Source organism: Vipera berus (assembly GCF_964194415.1).
Source record: "Vipera berus genome assembly, chromosome: 1".
Lineage (NCBI taxonomy): Eukaryota > Metazoa > Chordata > Lepidosauria > Squamata > Viperidae > Vipera > Vipera berus.
In genome coordinates, this window is record NC_138202.1 from 340,247,406 (window position 1) to 340,262,445 (window position 15,040).

The 15,040-nt window shown below is 40.0% G+C and overlaps 1 protein-coding gene across 1 annotated transcript in view; it reads right to left on the reverse strand.

Moving 5' to 3' along the window:
- Positions 1 to 525: 525 nt before the first annotated feature.
- Positions 526 to 15,040, reverse strand: part of LOC308659480 (eosinophil peroxidase-like) — a gene marked incomplete at both ends in the record, with an annotated part of 49,994 nt that continues 35,479 nt past the window's right edge. The window contains 7 exons of the mRNA XM_081313112.1: positions 526 to 724; positions 2,678 to 2,915; positions 4,472 to 4,642; positions 6,980 to 7,232; positions 9,416 to 9,576; positions 10,444 to 10,759; positions 12,714 to 12,917. Of these exons, the coding sequence (XP_081169238.1) occupies positions 526 to 724; positions 2,678 to 2,915; positions 4,472 to 4,642; positions 6,980 to 7,232; positions 9,416 to 9,576; positions 10,444 to 10,759; positions 12,714 to 12,917 (1,542 nt within the window). The remainder of the gene's footprint in view (positions 725 to 2,677; positions 2,916 to 4,471; positions 4,643 to 6,979; positions 7,233 to 9,415; positions 9,577 to 10,443; positions 10,760 to 12,713; positions 12,918 to 15,040) is intronic.

A 15,040-nucleotide genomic window follows, 5' to 3' on the forward strand; every position in this document is an offset into this window, starting at 1 on the left:
CTTTTACAAATAACTCAAGGTGGTGAACATATCCAACACACTTCCTCCTATTTTCCCCACAACAAAAGCCTTGTAAGGTGAGTTACAAGGTGAGCTGGGCTGAGAATTTTGTTCACTTGATGCATCAAGAAAGGCCTTTGACTGGTTATCCTGACTTTCCACCACCACCACCATGAATGCTTCCATCTGGAAATAGTGCAACTGATCCAAATGTTTTTCACTTCAGGAAAATGTGGTAGTTTGGGAAGTTAATCAGGATTCTAACAAATACACAGTACTGTACAGGGAGACCTCTTTTATATATATATATTTACTTATAGGGTTTGTCCCATTCTATTTGATTCTCAGCACCCAGTATATAGTACTCCACCTAAAATGAACTGTCTTTGACAATGGAAGCTGGTTAGCAGCATTCTGCTTTATGTTTTAGACTAGAGAGAAAGGGGCTATAGTTGCCTGGGTTCCTGGTCCTCCCTGCAGATTCAAGGTCCTGTCTCACACTTCCTTTCTCATCCTTCTGCTGTTCTATTCTTTCCAAGCTGACAAATCCAGACTCTTGATTTCACAGCAGCTCACAAAATCTCTTGGATAGCGGTTCATTTTGAAAATGTCCCTGGACACTTCTTTAATGTGTGTGTTGTCACAAATGACACGGGAAAATGAATCACTTCTCAGAGCACGGCGCTGCCATGAGGTGAAGACGTCACGGTTCTCCCACCAATATCTGCCAAAAAAAGTGAAAAATTGCAATAGATGAATAACGATGATAAGAATCATAATAGAAATAATAATAATGACTTGAGGAAGTAAAAATAATGCTTTAGTGAGCCAGAAGCTGAAGGATTAATTATAGAAGACAATTTCTTTTGGGGAGCTTTGGTCACAGCAGGGAAAAACAACTAACCATCTTGGCTGAACTTGAAGAATATTTCTGTGGGAGACCATTAGAAACAGTGTTGGTAATTTAGTGACTGCCTTGGCAGTGTGCATAAAGAATAGTTGGTTGTAACTTCAGTTAACTTCTTTGTAGCTTAACTTGTTGTCTCAACCTAGCCTGTTTGGTTAGTTTATAACACTATGAATCCAGAAATGAATAGATTCAATTTCAAACTTAGATCTGGTGGTTCAATGTCAACCCAAAGAAGCAGGAGGACCAGGTTATCTGTTACACAGCAACGGACTCTTCCATTTGGTGATGGTTTTCCAGATGGTAGCTATACTATACTAAGTTCTGCAGAATGTTTGAATTCATCATTACTGCTAAAATCCAAACCAGAATGTCCTAGCCCTGGTATAGAGTCAGCTTGACCAAAAAGCTCTCAATAGCCTACAAGTATCTGGAAGCTGCAGTTGGTCCTCAAATGCTTGAGTATAATAAAGTGAGTCTTTTTAACACCAATGTTCTGTGCTAAGCTATTTCCAGTACTTTTTCAGGTGTAATTCCAGTGCTGGTCATTACCTTTAAAGCCCTCCATATCACAGGTCCTGGAGACCTGATAGATACCTGTGGACCACAGAGTGGACATGCTCCAGGTCCGTTTGGTAAAGAAGTGTCATCCTATGAGACCTGAGAGACATGACTTTTCTATAATAGTGCCGGCCCTGCGAACATTCCCCAAATCTGTTAGTCTTTCAGAAGGCCTTTAAAAACTGGATCTTCCTTCAGGCTTTAAAGGCCAGGAGGTTAGTGGAATATGGTTTATGTAAATTGTTCCTTGTTGAATACTTTTCTCAATTGCAGCATCTATGCTTTGGAACAGCACCTGCTTCTCTCCTCAAGATTCCTCAGGCCCAAACTTAGCTCTTTTTAAAAAAGCCTTAGGAATATGTTCTTAAGTGAGTGGCTATTCTTTTGTCTTTTTTGGGGTTAGAATGATTGTTATTTTCCACATTCGGGGTTTTCCCATTTGTATTTTTTCTGAATTTTATTACTGCTTTTGATTGTATGCTACCCAGAGGCATTAAATAGTTGGGCAGCCATATCAATAATTCAATTACATAAATGAACAAAGAAATGAATAAAATTTTGCTTGGCTATTTTTTAAAATTCTTTTTAGACTTGGTGTTTTGTTTTTATTTTTTGTTAGCCACCTAGAATTATTTAAGTCATATAAATTTGAGAAAATCAGTCTGATAGGAGCCTATAATCATTGACAATGACCGGCACTCTTTCCTCCCATATTGTGCTCAGCAATTTCCTATTATCTGCTATTTCAATTGACTGAAAATATAAAAAATATATTGTATTTGAAAATACAGTAGGCACAACCATAGGAGGAGGCCTCTAGGCTGTGGCAGAGAAAACAGAGGAGAAAACAGGCTGGAAATCCTGCTAAAGGGTAACCTGAAGTCTAATGCTGATCAGGTCAATCACAACTGTTTGCTCAGCCCTCAAAGTCCAAAAATCTGAGGCTTGTTTATATATTTATCTATATATATATTAGATGTCATTCTATCTCAGTCAAAAGATGCTCAGCAAGTGACAATCTCATGAACTTCGGCTATAAAATACATAGTGCAAGACAATGATCAAAGTGAGATAAATGATAATTAAAACTACCCTATCATACAATCACTTAAAAATCAAAAACAATTATAGCTATGAAATCACTGGTGACATCTGGATTTGGCATATAGTTTTATCTTGATATATATAAAGGATTTGAAAAATACCCACCGGTCGCCATCTCTGATTTTTCTAAACTGAGCTCCGATGAGACAGGCCAGGAGTGGTCCCACTCGCCCGTTTGGGACAAAGGGCTCAGCCATTGCCCCAATCCAGATGTCAATATTTTCTGGTGTCCCATAAAGGTTGATGAACTGCTTTGCCAGTTTACGATTGCGAAGGACTGCAGCAAGCTGGGCTTCATTGCTGGGAGCAGAGAGGCCACAAAAACGTCTCCAGGCATTGTATCCTACAAGGAGGAGCAATCATCATTATGGACAGGGAGGTTCCCATGTTAAAAAGGGGTGGGGCTCTATTTGCATATTCACAGCTGCCATCTTGAGTTTTCTCCCCTTCCCCGGATATCCCTAGTTACAACTGATCCCACTTGTGTTGTTGGATTTGCCTAAAACAGGAAACAAATCGGATGTATGTTTTAAGAATGTAAAGAAAAAAGTGATTTCCCCACACAATTATTTCTAGAATGCTGTAGGATCTGCAAGCAGGCGTTACATAATAGGCATATTTTTAGTGTGTCTGTCAGGTTGGGATTCATTTTGGGTCTATTCTAAACATTAGTGAAATTATACACATCAATAGGGCCTGGACAGGGCAGGGGTAGGGTAACAGGAAAGAAAAATTGCCCATGAAGTATAGAAGTCTTCTCCTACTTCAGATATGGTAGAATTGCAATTCCCAGAATTCATCAGTCAGCCCACTTGGAATTCTGGGAGTTATGGTCCCACCAGATCTGGAAGCTGTTAGGTTAGAAGGAAGACAAGAATGTCTACATGTACACGGAGAAAAGTAAGCAGTGAGGTAACCCAAAGTTCTGTTTTACGCCCAGTACTCAACATCTTCATAAACAATTTAGATGAGGGAATATCATGGGATATCAAATCTGCAGATGACACTAAACTGGCAGGAATAGCCAACACCCCAGAAGATAGGCTCAAGATCCAGGTGGATCTCGACAGAATTGAACACTGGGACTTGTCTAACAAAATGAAATTTAATGTAGAGAAAAGTAAGGTTTTACACTTAGGCAAGAAAAAACAGATGTACTAAATGAGGTAAAACCTGGCTCAATACCAGTAGCAATAACTAGGATCTTGGAGTCTTAGTGGACAAACACTTAAACATGAGCCAGCAGTGTGTGGCGACAGCTTAAAAAGCCAATGCAACCTAGGATTGTGTTGCCTTTTTTGGCTGCTGCACACTGCTTGCTCATATTTAAGTGATTGTCCACTAAGACTCCAAGATTAACAGAGGGATAGAATCAAGATCACATGATATAAATGGGATTAAAATAAAAATAAATGACGTATTAGTATCACTATATAAAGCCTTAGTAAGATCATACATATTGCATCCAGTTTTGTTCATATATTATTAAAAAAAGGCGTAGAGACTCTGAAAAGAGTACAGAAAAGAGCAACAAAGATGATTAGGGGACTGGAGACTAAAACATATGAAGAACAGTTGCAGGAATTGGGTATGTCTAATCTAGTGAAAAGAAGGACTAGGGGTGAGATGATAGCAGCACTAAGGAAAAATTTCCTAACCAGTGGAACAATTTGCCTTCTAAAGTTGTGGGTGCTCCATCACTGGAGGTTTTTAAGAAGAGACTGGACAGTCACTTACAGTATCTGGAATGGTATAGGGCCTCCTGCTTGAGCAGGGGGTGGGACAAGAAGATCTTCAAGGTCCCTTCCAATTTTATTATTCTGTTAAGTTTGATTTGGACAGCCTTTCTTACTATTCAAAGGACAATGATAAATCTGCCTTTACAATAAGCCATTCTACCTGGCAAACCATGGTCTCGTCCCCTCTGCAAGTTCAGAGCTGATAGATCAAGACCAATATATTTCAATTGCGCAAAGAGCCGTTCCTGAAGCTCCTCAACCATCATCTGGTCCTGCCTCATCAGCTTGGAATAGTCTGCCATGAAGCCACGAACAAGGGGGTCAATGCCACCTAAAAGAGAAAAGCAACAGTGGTCTCTGAAAGGAAAGTATCTTCTAACCAAGGCTTCCAGAGCTTTAGACTTTTTTTTAATCAGTAGCTTGCTTTTTACATTTAAATTCAACAGATAACTCTCTGGTATACTCATTTGAGGAGAGCCAGTTAGGTGTTGGTGACTTCTAGGCACACAGCCAGGTGGGTAACCTTGGGTTCATCACTCTCTTTCAACCCTAGGAAGGAGGAGGCAAAGGCAAACTGTTTCTAAAAAATATTTCCAAGAAAAGTACAGTAACTAATGCAGGAGTCAACAGTGACTTAAAGGAGAAAAAGAAAAGAAAAGAAAAAAGAAAGGAAAGGAAAGGAAAGGAAAGGAAAGGAAAGGAAAGGAAAGGAAAGGAAAGGAAAGGAAAGGAAAGGAAAGGAAAGGAAAGGAAAGGAAAGGAAAGGAAAGGAAAGGAAAGGAAAGGAAGAGGGAGGCAAGGTAGAAACAGAAAGAAAGAATGACAGAAAGGAAGGAAGAAAGGAAGGAAGGAAGGAAGGAAGGAAGGAAGGAAGGAAGGAAGGAAGGAAGGAAGGAAAGAAGAAAGAAAGAAAGAAAGAAAGAAAGAAAGAAAGAAAGAAAGAAAGAAAGAAAGAAAGAAAGAAAGGAAGGAAGGAAGGAAGGAAGGAAGGAAGGAAGGAAGGAAGGAAGGAAGGAAGGAAGAAAGAAAGAAAGAAAGAAAGAAAGAAAGAAAGAAAGAAAGAAAGGGAAGGAAGGAAGGAAGGAAGGAAGGAAGGAAGGAAGGAAGGAAGAAAGAAGAAAGAAAGAAAGAAAGAAAGAAAGAAAGAAAGAAAGAAAGAAAGAAAGAAAGAAAGAAAGAAAAAAAAAGAAGGAAGGAAGGAAGAAAGGAAGAAAGAAAGAAAGAAAGAAAGAAAGAAAGAAAGAAAGAAAGAAAGAAAGAAAGAAAGAAAGAAAGAAAGAAAGAAAGAAAGAAAGAAAGAAAGAAAGAAAGAAAGAAAGAAAGAAAGAAAGAAATTTGATTCAGGGTTTAACAGTTCTAAAGTTGCCTTATGATTTATTATTACATTGGCACAATTAGGCTTGTAGTGTTTATCCCATGGAAGGTCAAAATATATCTCGTGGTTAGGCTACATCTTTAATCTTCCTTCCCACTATTGGCCATGTTGGCAAGACTAAACAGGATTAGAATTCAATAACTTGGTCCATATAAAAAGATCATAATCTGTGACTCCATGGTCCTAGCGAGCTCCCCAAATCTTTGACCCAGAGCCATTCCAGAAGCAGCTGCTGATTTATCATGTGTAACGTGGCAACTGGTGACAGTTTTCAGCCGGGACCTGGAAACCTGGTTTTTCGATCTATCAGGCCTGGACTGAAGGGGTTTTAGCTTTTTAAATGTTGTTTTAATTGGGCTTAATTAATTTAATGTATTTTAATTCTATATTATTTTTATATTGTATTTTATGCTGCCCTGTAAACCGCCCTGAGTCCTTCGGGAATAGGGCGGTATAGAAATTTAATTAAATAAATAAATAAATAAATAAATAATATAAGATATGCAGCATAATCATCAGATTAAGTATATGCACGTAAATTAATCCATTATAATATACCGGTACATTTGAATTAAATGAACACAAACCACAGTTTGGAATGCAGCAGCCAGCAAGACATGAAAATGAGGACGTCAACCTGGAAAATGTTGCTTATTCTGGTCTGCCCCCAGGCAGCCCACCATTGTCTGAAAGAGGCATTTCCCCAGGTCCCAGTATTTCAGTTACTCCTTACATTTCTGCCCCAATGGCAGAAACCCCCAAAGCTGGCAGTTGGTCCCCTGCTTTAAAGAGTTCGGTCTCCTTGAAATATCACTGTAGGGCAGCCCTATGCTTCAGCAGGCCAATGTCTGGGGGGCAGGGAAAATTTCTCCATTGTGCAGGAGGGATGAACAGCATTTAAGGGCTCAAGGCAGCATTGACATTGCTTTAGACAATGTCATATAGGCAAGTCAAACTGATGGGTGGGCCCAGGATTTTTTTTAAGGTTCTATATTGGGGGAAAAGAATGAGGAGGGTTTTGCTTTTTTAATACCCTACTTGCGTGACAATGACTGTATGCTTCCTGGATCAAAGCTGCAGGACTGCATCAGACAGATTTCTGACATGTTCCTGGGGGCTCTAAGATTTAGCATTGCTCATTCCTGTTCTTCAAAAATGATTGTTTTCAGGAGCATTGGATAGTTCCCAGCCCTATAGATTCCACTTTGAACAGGCTTGGTTTAAGTTCTCAAGAAATAGGCAGGATCTTAGAGAAACCCAGCTCAATATGGTTAAGCTAGAGACCCAACTCACCTTCCGCCACAATCCTCCATGGAGCCATAAAAGTGAGATGAAGTGGGGTCTTGGAAAAGGGAAGCGAGTTCTGGAATTTCTCATCCAGGCGGGGTACAAAGGGTGGGACAGAACCATGCCCAAATCGGAAGGCCAAGGAGAAAACGTTTGAAATGGAGGGGTTCACATTCTTATTGTAGCCTCTGTACACAGGTAACCGTTTATAGAATTCGTTGCCTAGCAACAGAGGTAGGTAATCTCTGTATGTGAATATCTACAATGATACAAAGACAATGTAAGTCCCAAGGGCCTCAACCTACTTATTTGTTTTCTTTCTTTATTCCTATCTGATGACTTGATACTAAGAGTACTCTCAGCATTCAGAAAGTAAGGACAAATTACAAACTAATGTAATTCTTTTTGATTCTTGGAAATAGTATATGTAGCCAAATATCTAGTTTTATATCCTGCATAACTCCCTGTCCTGTCCCATGCAGAGAGGGTTGCTGGACTCCACGTGAAACAGGCAGAATGAACTCAATGGATAGATCAAGCAAGATTACTTTTATTCACAGATATCCTCAAGTCAATTACTCACAGTTACAGCTGAGGTGCTTCTGGAATGTAGGTTGTAATCTGGACCCATCGCATAGGTAAAAGAATAATGGATTTCCCCATCCTATGTAAATGTTACATGCTGGTATGGAGTTCCTAGCCTAGCATCATAGCTAGGATTCATGCAGAAAGATAATAAAACCCTGGCACATAACCAGGATGTCCTGCAGTAAACTTTGAGCTCCTCCCACTGACTAGATAAGATATAGGACTAACTAACAACTAGACTACATTTTCCAGAAGCCAACTCTTAAGGAAACAGCGTTTAACCCTGTAAATGCTAAACACTCTAACACAGTTCTTAATTCCTAAGCTATCTATATAATGGACCAGAGGGCTATATATTGGTCCAGCACACTCCCAGCAGATTGGGTAGTTTGCAAACTATTTAAAATACTAAAAACAAAAAACCCAAACAAAAAGAAGAGTAAAAGAGGCATTATGACAAAACCAAATGGGAACAAAGGAGATCACCGTTAAAAGGAGGTGTAAATCATTCTCACCAAAGGCCCCAGTGAACAGCCTGCACTATAAGACATTTGAAACAACAGTTGGGGTATGGGAAAATGGGATTCTTAGGGGGAAGCCTCATTATAGAAGGCAGGCACTCCTATATAGGAAGCACAGCTTATCCAGCTTTTTTTTTTAAAAAAAGTGTGCCCTTCATTAACCTCCATCCTTTAGAAGATTCACTTTTCTGCCTGCCATCTGGGTTGCAAAATTCCATACAGTTCAACTACTACAGTGTTTTCTAACTTTATCAACTTTAAGATGTGTGGTCTTCAACTCCCAGAATTCCCCAGCCAACATACTATTCTGCTCTCCTGATAACTTAGGGGACAAGTTGTGAAGGAAGTAAGGCTCAATAGGAACTTCCAGAAATCTGCATGCAACTCAACACTACCTTCATTTATAAAATCCTGTCCATGGGATTTACTCAGTCCTACAGATGGGGGGAAGAAACCTCTCTCATACATCTCTTACATCACACTGCTTTGTTTTCCCTTGGAGATGAAGAATCAGACTTAAGGCAATTTCCTCACTCTTGATAGATAGCATCAGCCAGCTGTAGCTAAAGCACAAAATGGCCTGCCTTCATACTGCACAGTGGTAATTAATGGCTCCAGTAAGACCATGCCTCTCATAAACTATGGGTCAGAGGAATAGATGGAGAACAGTGAAAAAGCACCATTCTGAAAACTTAAGATATCAGCATCAAGAATGGGTGGATGAAATCCTTCAAGGAAAAAGAAAAAAAATATATTTTCAGACACTGGTAGCCTGTATTTCTATCTTGTTCTTTGCCCTCTCTAGACAAATTAATAATAGAATTACCTTAATAAATGAGCTGATCTTCTGGCATTATATTCAATTCTCAACAAACTATTGAAAATGGAATGCCTGTTGCTTCTCCTGAAGTGAGATCCAACTTTCTTGTGGCTTGAATTCATCTACCATCTATTTTCCAGTGGGATTTGTTTCAGTAAGGTAAAGCATTCAGTATATTTACCCTATGTTTTAGAATTCCCTGTATTATTTTTTAGGTATTATTTATAGAGTAACTAGCCATTTTCGGAAATGTGCTAACTTAGGTAGCAAGTTATATGTGTATTGATGTTGTCCTTAATGGTAGAAAGTGCCCTTTGAATATTAAGAACAAGTCATGGAAGAGAAAAGATTGGACAAGACTTTTTTTTCCCCCTTCATTTGTTTTCTATCTGAAAAGACATCTAATTCGGACAGAGTATTCAGTCCTGCAATATCCCTTTGGATATTGCTGTGTTAACAAAATGTTATGTAAAAGCAGCAAAACTGTGAGATAAAAATGAGAACATTCCATACCTGATTGAGGGCACCAATGATCTTCCGTGTTTCTTGGTAGAGTGTCTCTCCGTTCCAATGGGGATTCAATGTCTTCAGTTCCCCGGCTATCCGGTTGTGCTCCCGAAGAAAGAGAGTGTGAATAGCCATCAGTCCCAGGTTTTCATTGGCCCTTCCATCTCCTGCAAAGTTAAACCATAACACATTATGTTTGGTTTTAGCAATTAAAACAAACAAACAAAAACAAATATTCTAAACATTTCAGAAAGGAAGCTGGAAAATGTTAACTTTCAGGATACCCTCTAGAGGTTATGTGGATTCTTGCAGCTTGAATCTGGTATATCCCTACCGTAGTAAGGGAATTTGGCAGGAACCTGTTGAATGTTGGTTGTGAAAGGAGGCATTGGTCCCAGGATGTTCATGGGGTGGGTGTATATGGCATCTATAACTGTGCAACTGAAATCACATTCCTTTTTTACATGTACCTCTCCAGCAGTGGCTTTCCAGAATTTCAAGAGAGCCTTTTCTTGTTCTTCCTGAAGATGTTAGAGATGTAACCTGGGGATCTTCTGACTGCCAGACAGACTCTTATACTACCAAACTCTAATTCCTCTCTGCGTCTACCTATATCATCCCAGTGTTACCTATTTCAGATAGTAAGAGGGTGTCCAGCACAGTCATGTCCCTAAAGCTGAACTTCTGCATCCAAAAAACACACCTTGGCCATGCTGGGCTATGGATCTTTACCAAAGCAGAATATTAGGAATCACTATCCAGTGTTATCTATTTTGCATATTTCATCCTGCCGTTGTTACCATCCACATATAACTTGCATGCAATGCCCCAGAACTGAATGCACAATATGTGTGATTTATTATTTTTTTTAAAATACAGTTTTATATTACATTTTAGAGTGAATGGTTCTTCTCTCTCCAAATGCCTACGTTATTATTTGTACTTGTTAATCATGTTCTTATTACTGAACCCTTCACAGAGTCACTTTGATGTTGGGTGCTCTTATAAATTTAATGCATTGATTAAACAAATACCTGCTTTAAAACATGGGATTTTAGCAGTTTTATTTGTATGCAGACAGAGGCTATAGGAGTTGATCTCAAAAGGCATAAAGGCCAGACCAGCATCAGTGAAGTTCTGGTTGACTGCCATGAGACCAAGTGGATTGCTTTGGTTCCGCAAACTATTTGCTAGAGGCTCTTCACTCCCGTACACCATACTGGCATCCATGAATGAGGTGATTGAATTGAGCTGCTCACGGACAAATGTTTTGGGGTTGCACACTGCAGCTGTCCTAATGAATGGCAGGCAGATGCCTGGAGTCTTAATCCGTGGATCTCCAGGGGGGATCTGTATAAAAAGGTCAATAAGTCAAAACTTCCACATGTTTCCAATTCCAGTCTATTCGGCATCATGTCTGAACTCTTTTTTTAAAAAGGTATTAAACTGTTATCATAATATTAAATGCAAATAAAAACAAAGGTGATAGGAAAATGGGAAAGAGAGAAAGGAGGAATAAAGGTCTAGGTACAGGGGAAAAGGAGAAAAAGCATCGACTTCCAAATTTTTTCAGCACAGTAAAGTACAGAATACAATAATGCAGTGGTGGGATTTAGCCGGTTTGCACCACTTTGGCAGAACCGGTAGCTAATTTTTGTTGCCCAGGCCTAGAATGGACTTTTGGAAGCAGCATCCACAGAGAACCGGTTGTTCACATATTTGAATCCCACCACTGCAATAATGGCCTCAACCTTTTACTTTACCAACTTAAAGCATTATACTTGAACTCTTAATAAAATAAAAATTAATTAATTAATTAAAAAGAAAACAACCCCCCCCCCACTCCCAATAAACTCAAAAGACAGACTTGATGGACCTCTAGGTCTTTTTCTGCTGTCAGTTTTCTATGTTACTTTGTATTTCATGTTCTGGCACTTAAAAATAAACATGACTTTAATACTTTTGATTTTTTTAGTTAATTTTTTAATAAATATTTTTTTAAAAACGGTTTTTAAATTGTTTTTAAATCTAATGAGATTTCAAGTCTAATAAGTTACCAGCAGGTCAGTGAAACAGTTTGGATTTCACATTCTGCAAACTTAGTTTTTCAGCATAGTTTGTCAACCAACTTATTTGATTCACTTATAGTCAATAAACTGCACAGGTCCAGAAAATAGGCTAATTCACTAAAAAAGTGAAATGTGTTGTATAACCCGTTTCATCAGAAATACCTAGCAGAAAGTACACTAATGAAATTGTCATCATCACACATTTCCCTTGACTTTACAAAGGAGCCAAACTAACTCCCTAAATTTTAAATTTATCTATCTATCATCTATATAATAATAATAATAATAATAATAATAATAATAATAATAATAATAATAATAATAATAATAATAATAATAATAATAATAAAAAGTTGGAGGGGACCTTGGAGGTCATCTAATACAACGCCCTGATCAGGCAGGAAACCCTATACCATTTCAGACATTTATATGGCCACACATCACTCTGGGCTATGTACAACAATCCATGAAAACAAAAAATATAAAAATAATCATCATAAAAATATAAAAGAATCATGGTGGGGAGTAGTTTGAATGCACTATTGCAGGCTAACTCTGCCCACTGCCAGCAGTTCAGTCCTAACCTGCTCCAGGTTCACTCCGCTTTCCATCCTTCTGAGGTCAGTAAAAGGAGGACCCAGATTGTTGGGGGCAATATACTGACTCTGTAAGCCACATAGAACAGTGGTATCTCAATTTTTCCAGCTTGGTGGCCCAGCCCATCCTGGGATGGTGGTAGTGTGTGAGTGGCAGGTGCACGCACTTGCACACAGCTCCATTTGTGCGAGCAGTGTGCGTGCATGTGAATCCTCCACTTGTGTGAATGGAGCTTTGCACACAAGTGAAGGGTGCTATGCAAGTGGAGCTTCACATGCGTGCACAAGGGCCTGTCGCTCTCACAAGTGGGGCTTCATGTCCATTTCTCCCGCGGCCCGGTTTTGAACAGGCCGCAATCTGGTAGTGGTCTGTGGTCTGGGGTTCGGGACCCTTAGGTTAGAGAATGTTGTGTATTAGACTGAGTGCTATAAAAAGTCTTTATTATGCCCAGAGGTCGCATAACTGTTTTAAAGAGCCACTACTGTATTTTAAAGAGACACTATTCATTTTCACGTTCATCTACTACCTTATCAAAATCAGGGAGAAAGTCTCCACAGAAGGAGGATCTCTTGAAGCTAAAATTGAACTGTGGATATACAATGCTATAACTTTTTTTCGCAGAGCAGAGTTTCTATTACCTTAATTGGAAAGGAAGGAGGTGCATAATTGCAACAGGAATCAGATTGGACATTCCCATTATCTACGTTGGTTGGACTTTCAGGAGCTAAGTCCAAATCATGGTCAATCCATTGCCCAAAATGCATGAATGCAAGAGAGCGCTGGACATCAGGCGTCACATTTTCATTGGAAGTTGTGATGACCTCATTAGACACTTGCCGTACCTGCAAGGAAACACCCAGAGAGGATCAGATAAGCTAGTCCAGACATGTCAAACACAAGGCCGGGGGCCGGATCCGGCCTGTGAAGTGGTTTCATGCGGCCCGCGAAGCCATCCTGGAAACAGTGAGGGAACGGCCCCCACTGCCCTAGCCCTGGCCCAGAGACCCTCCTTCTGCCAGAGACCCTCAGATCTGTCCCACTCCTGCCCAGGCCCCCATAGGCACCCTTGATGCAAATGATGTAGAGCTGGCCACGCCCACCCAGTAGGCCATACACACTCTAGCCACGCCCACACAGTAGGCCATGCCCACCCGGCCCCCTGAGGCCAACCACAATGCTGATGCGGCCCTCAATGAAATTGACTTTGAAACCCCTGAGCTAGTCTAATCTGCCTGGATTGAAATCTTTCTGTTTCCTAAGCGATCCTTCCTTGGGAGTCCAGGTCTTACAAAATTAAATTAAAACTATTATTTATTTATTTTTATGTATTTATAAAGTTAATTGGCCGCCCATCTTACCACAGGGTAACTCTGGGCGGCTTACCGTTACATAAAAGTTAAAACATAAAAAGTTAAAATCAGACATTGTAACCAAGGACCCATGGGGAAGGCAGGAGCAGAGTGGAGTGGGGGAGGGGGGATATGTTATTACTCAGTCAAATACTCCATTTCACTGTTCCCCCACTGGGGTCCCAAGTTAAGTGGTAGAGCTAGGTCTTTAGGCTCTTACAAAAGAATAGGAGGGTTGGGGCCAACCTCACATTGGTGGGCAAGATGTTCTAGAGGGCAGGAGCAACAGCAGAGAAGGCCATCCTCCTGGACCCATCAACTGGAATAATAACCTCTTTTTGTGTGTGTGTGTCCTCATACAGTTCTCCCCAATCCATTCTCTAAGGCAGTGCTCTTCAACCTTTTCACAGATTGTACCACTTTTAGGATATGGCAATATTTGAGTATCCCCAGTCGCCTAGGAAGGTGTCAAAAACGTGATGACCAAAAGAAGGGGGGGAAAGTGTTAAAGTGCAGGTAGTCCTCAACTTACAACAGTTCGCTTAGCGGCTGTTTGAACGTACAACGGCATTGGAAAAAGTGACTTGTGACCATTTTCCACATTTATGACCATTGCAGCATCCCCAGGGTCATGTAATTTACATTTGGATGCTTGGCAACTGGTTCATACTTATGACCGTTACTGTTTCCCTGGGACATTTGATCCCCTTTTGCAACCTTCTGACCAGCAACGTCTATGGGGAAACCAGATTCACTTAACAACCGTGTTACTAATTTAACAACTGCAGTGATTCATTTAACAAATGTGGCAAGAAAAGTCATAAAATGGGGCCAAACTCATTTAATCAATTTCTCATTTTGGGCTCAGTTGTGGTTGTAAGCTGAAGACTATCTGTAACATACTTTTAATGTGAAACTTGTGCCTGTTTCTCTGACATTAATCTTTTCACTGTTCTATCCCCTTCTGTCCTTCTGCTTGTCTCAATAAAGCCTCTCCTCTTCTCCATCTCCTCTACCCCCTTTTCTTTCCCCATTGTATTTTTTCCTTCTTCCTTTCCCACCAAAACGTCCTCCTTTTATATCCTCTCCTCTCTTCCCCCCTCCTCCGTTTCTCTTCAGTGCAGGTCCAGCAGAGTCCTCTTCCCAAGGCTGCACACTGTTCCATCTGTCTTTACCTATCGTCTTTTTTTTTCTCCCTTTCCCATCAAAATCTCCTCCTTTTGTATTCTCTAGAATCTCTAGAATCTCTAGAACCCAAAACCAATCACAAATCCCAAGAAAACGAATCAAACAATGAGGTAGGCAGTGATGAGAAAAAAGAAAAACTCAAACAGATACAGGAAACATACGCATGGACAGGCATAAAAGTCTTAATGCTTATATACAAATGCTCAAAGCTTGGGGAACAAACAGGGCAAACCAGAAGCAATAGTACACAAGGGAGGGTATGACACAGTTGGCATAACAGAAACATGGTGGAACGAAACCCATGAATGGAATAGATGTTACTACTATTGAGTAGTATAGGTGCTACCTTGCTCAATAGTAGTAACTGTGAGAGAGATCTCGGAGTCCTAGTGGACAATCACTTAAATATGAGCCAGCAGTGTGCTGCA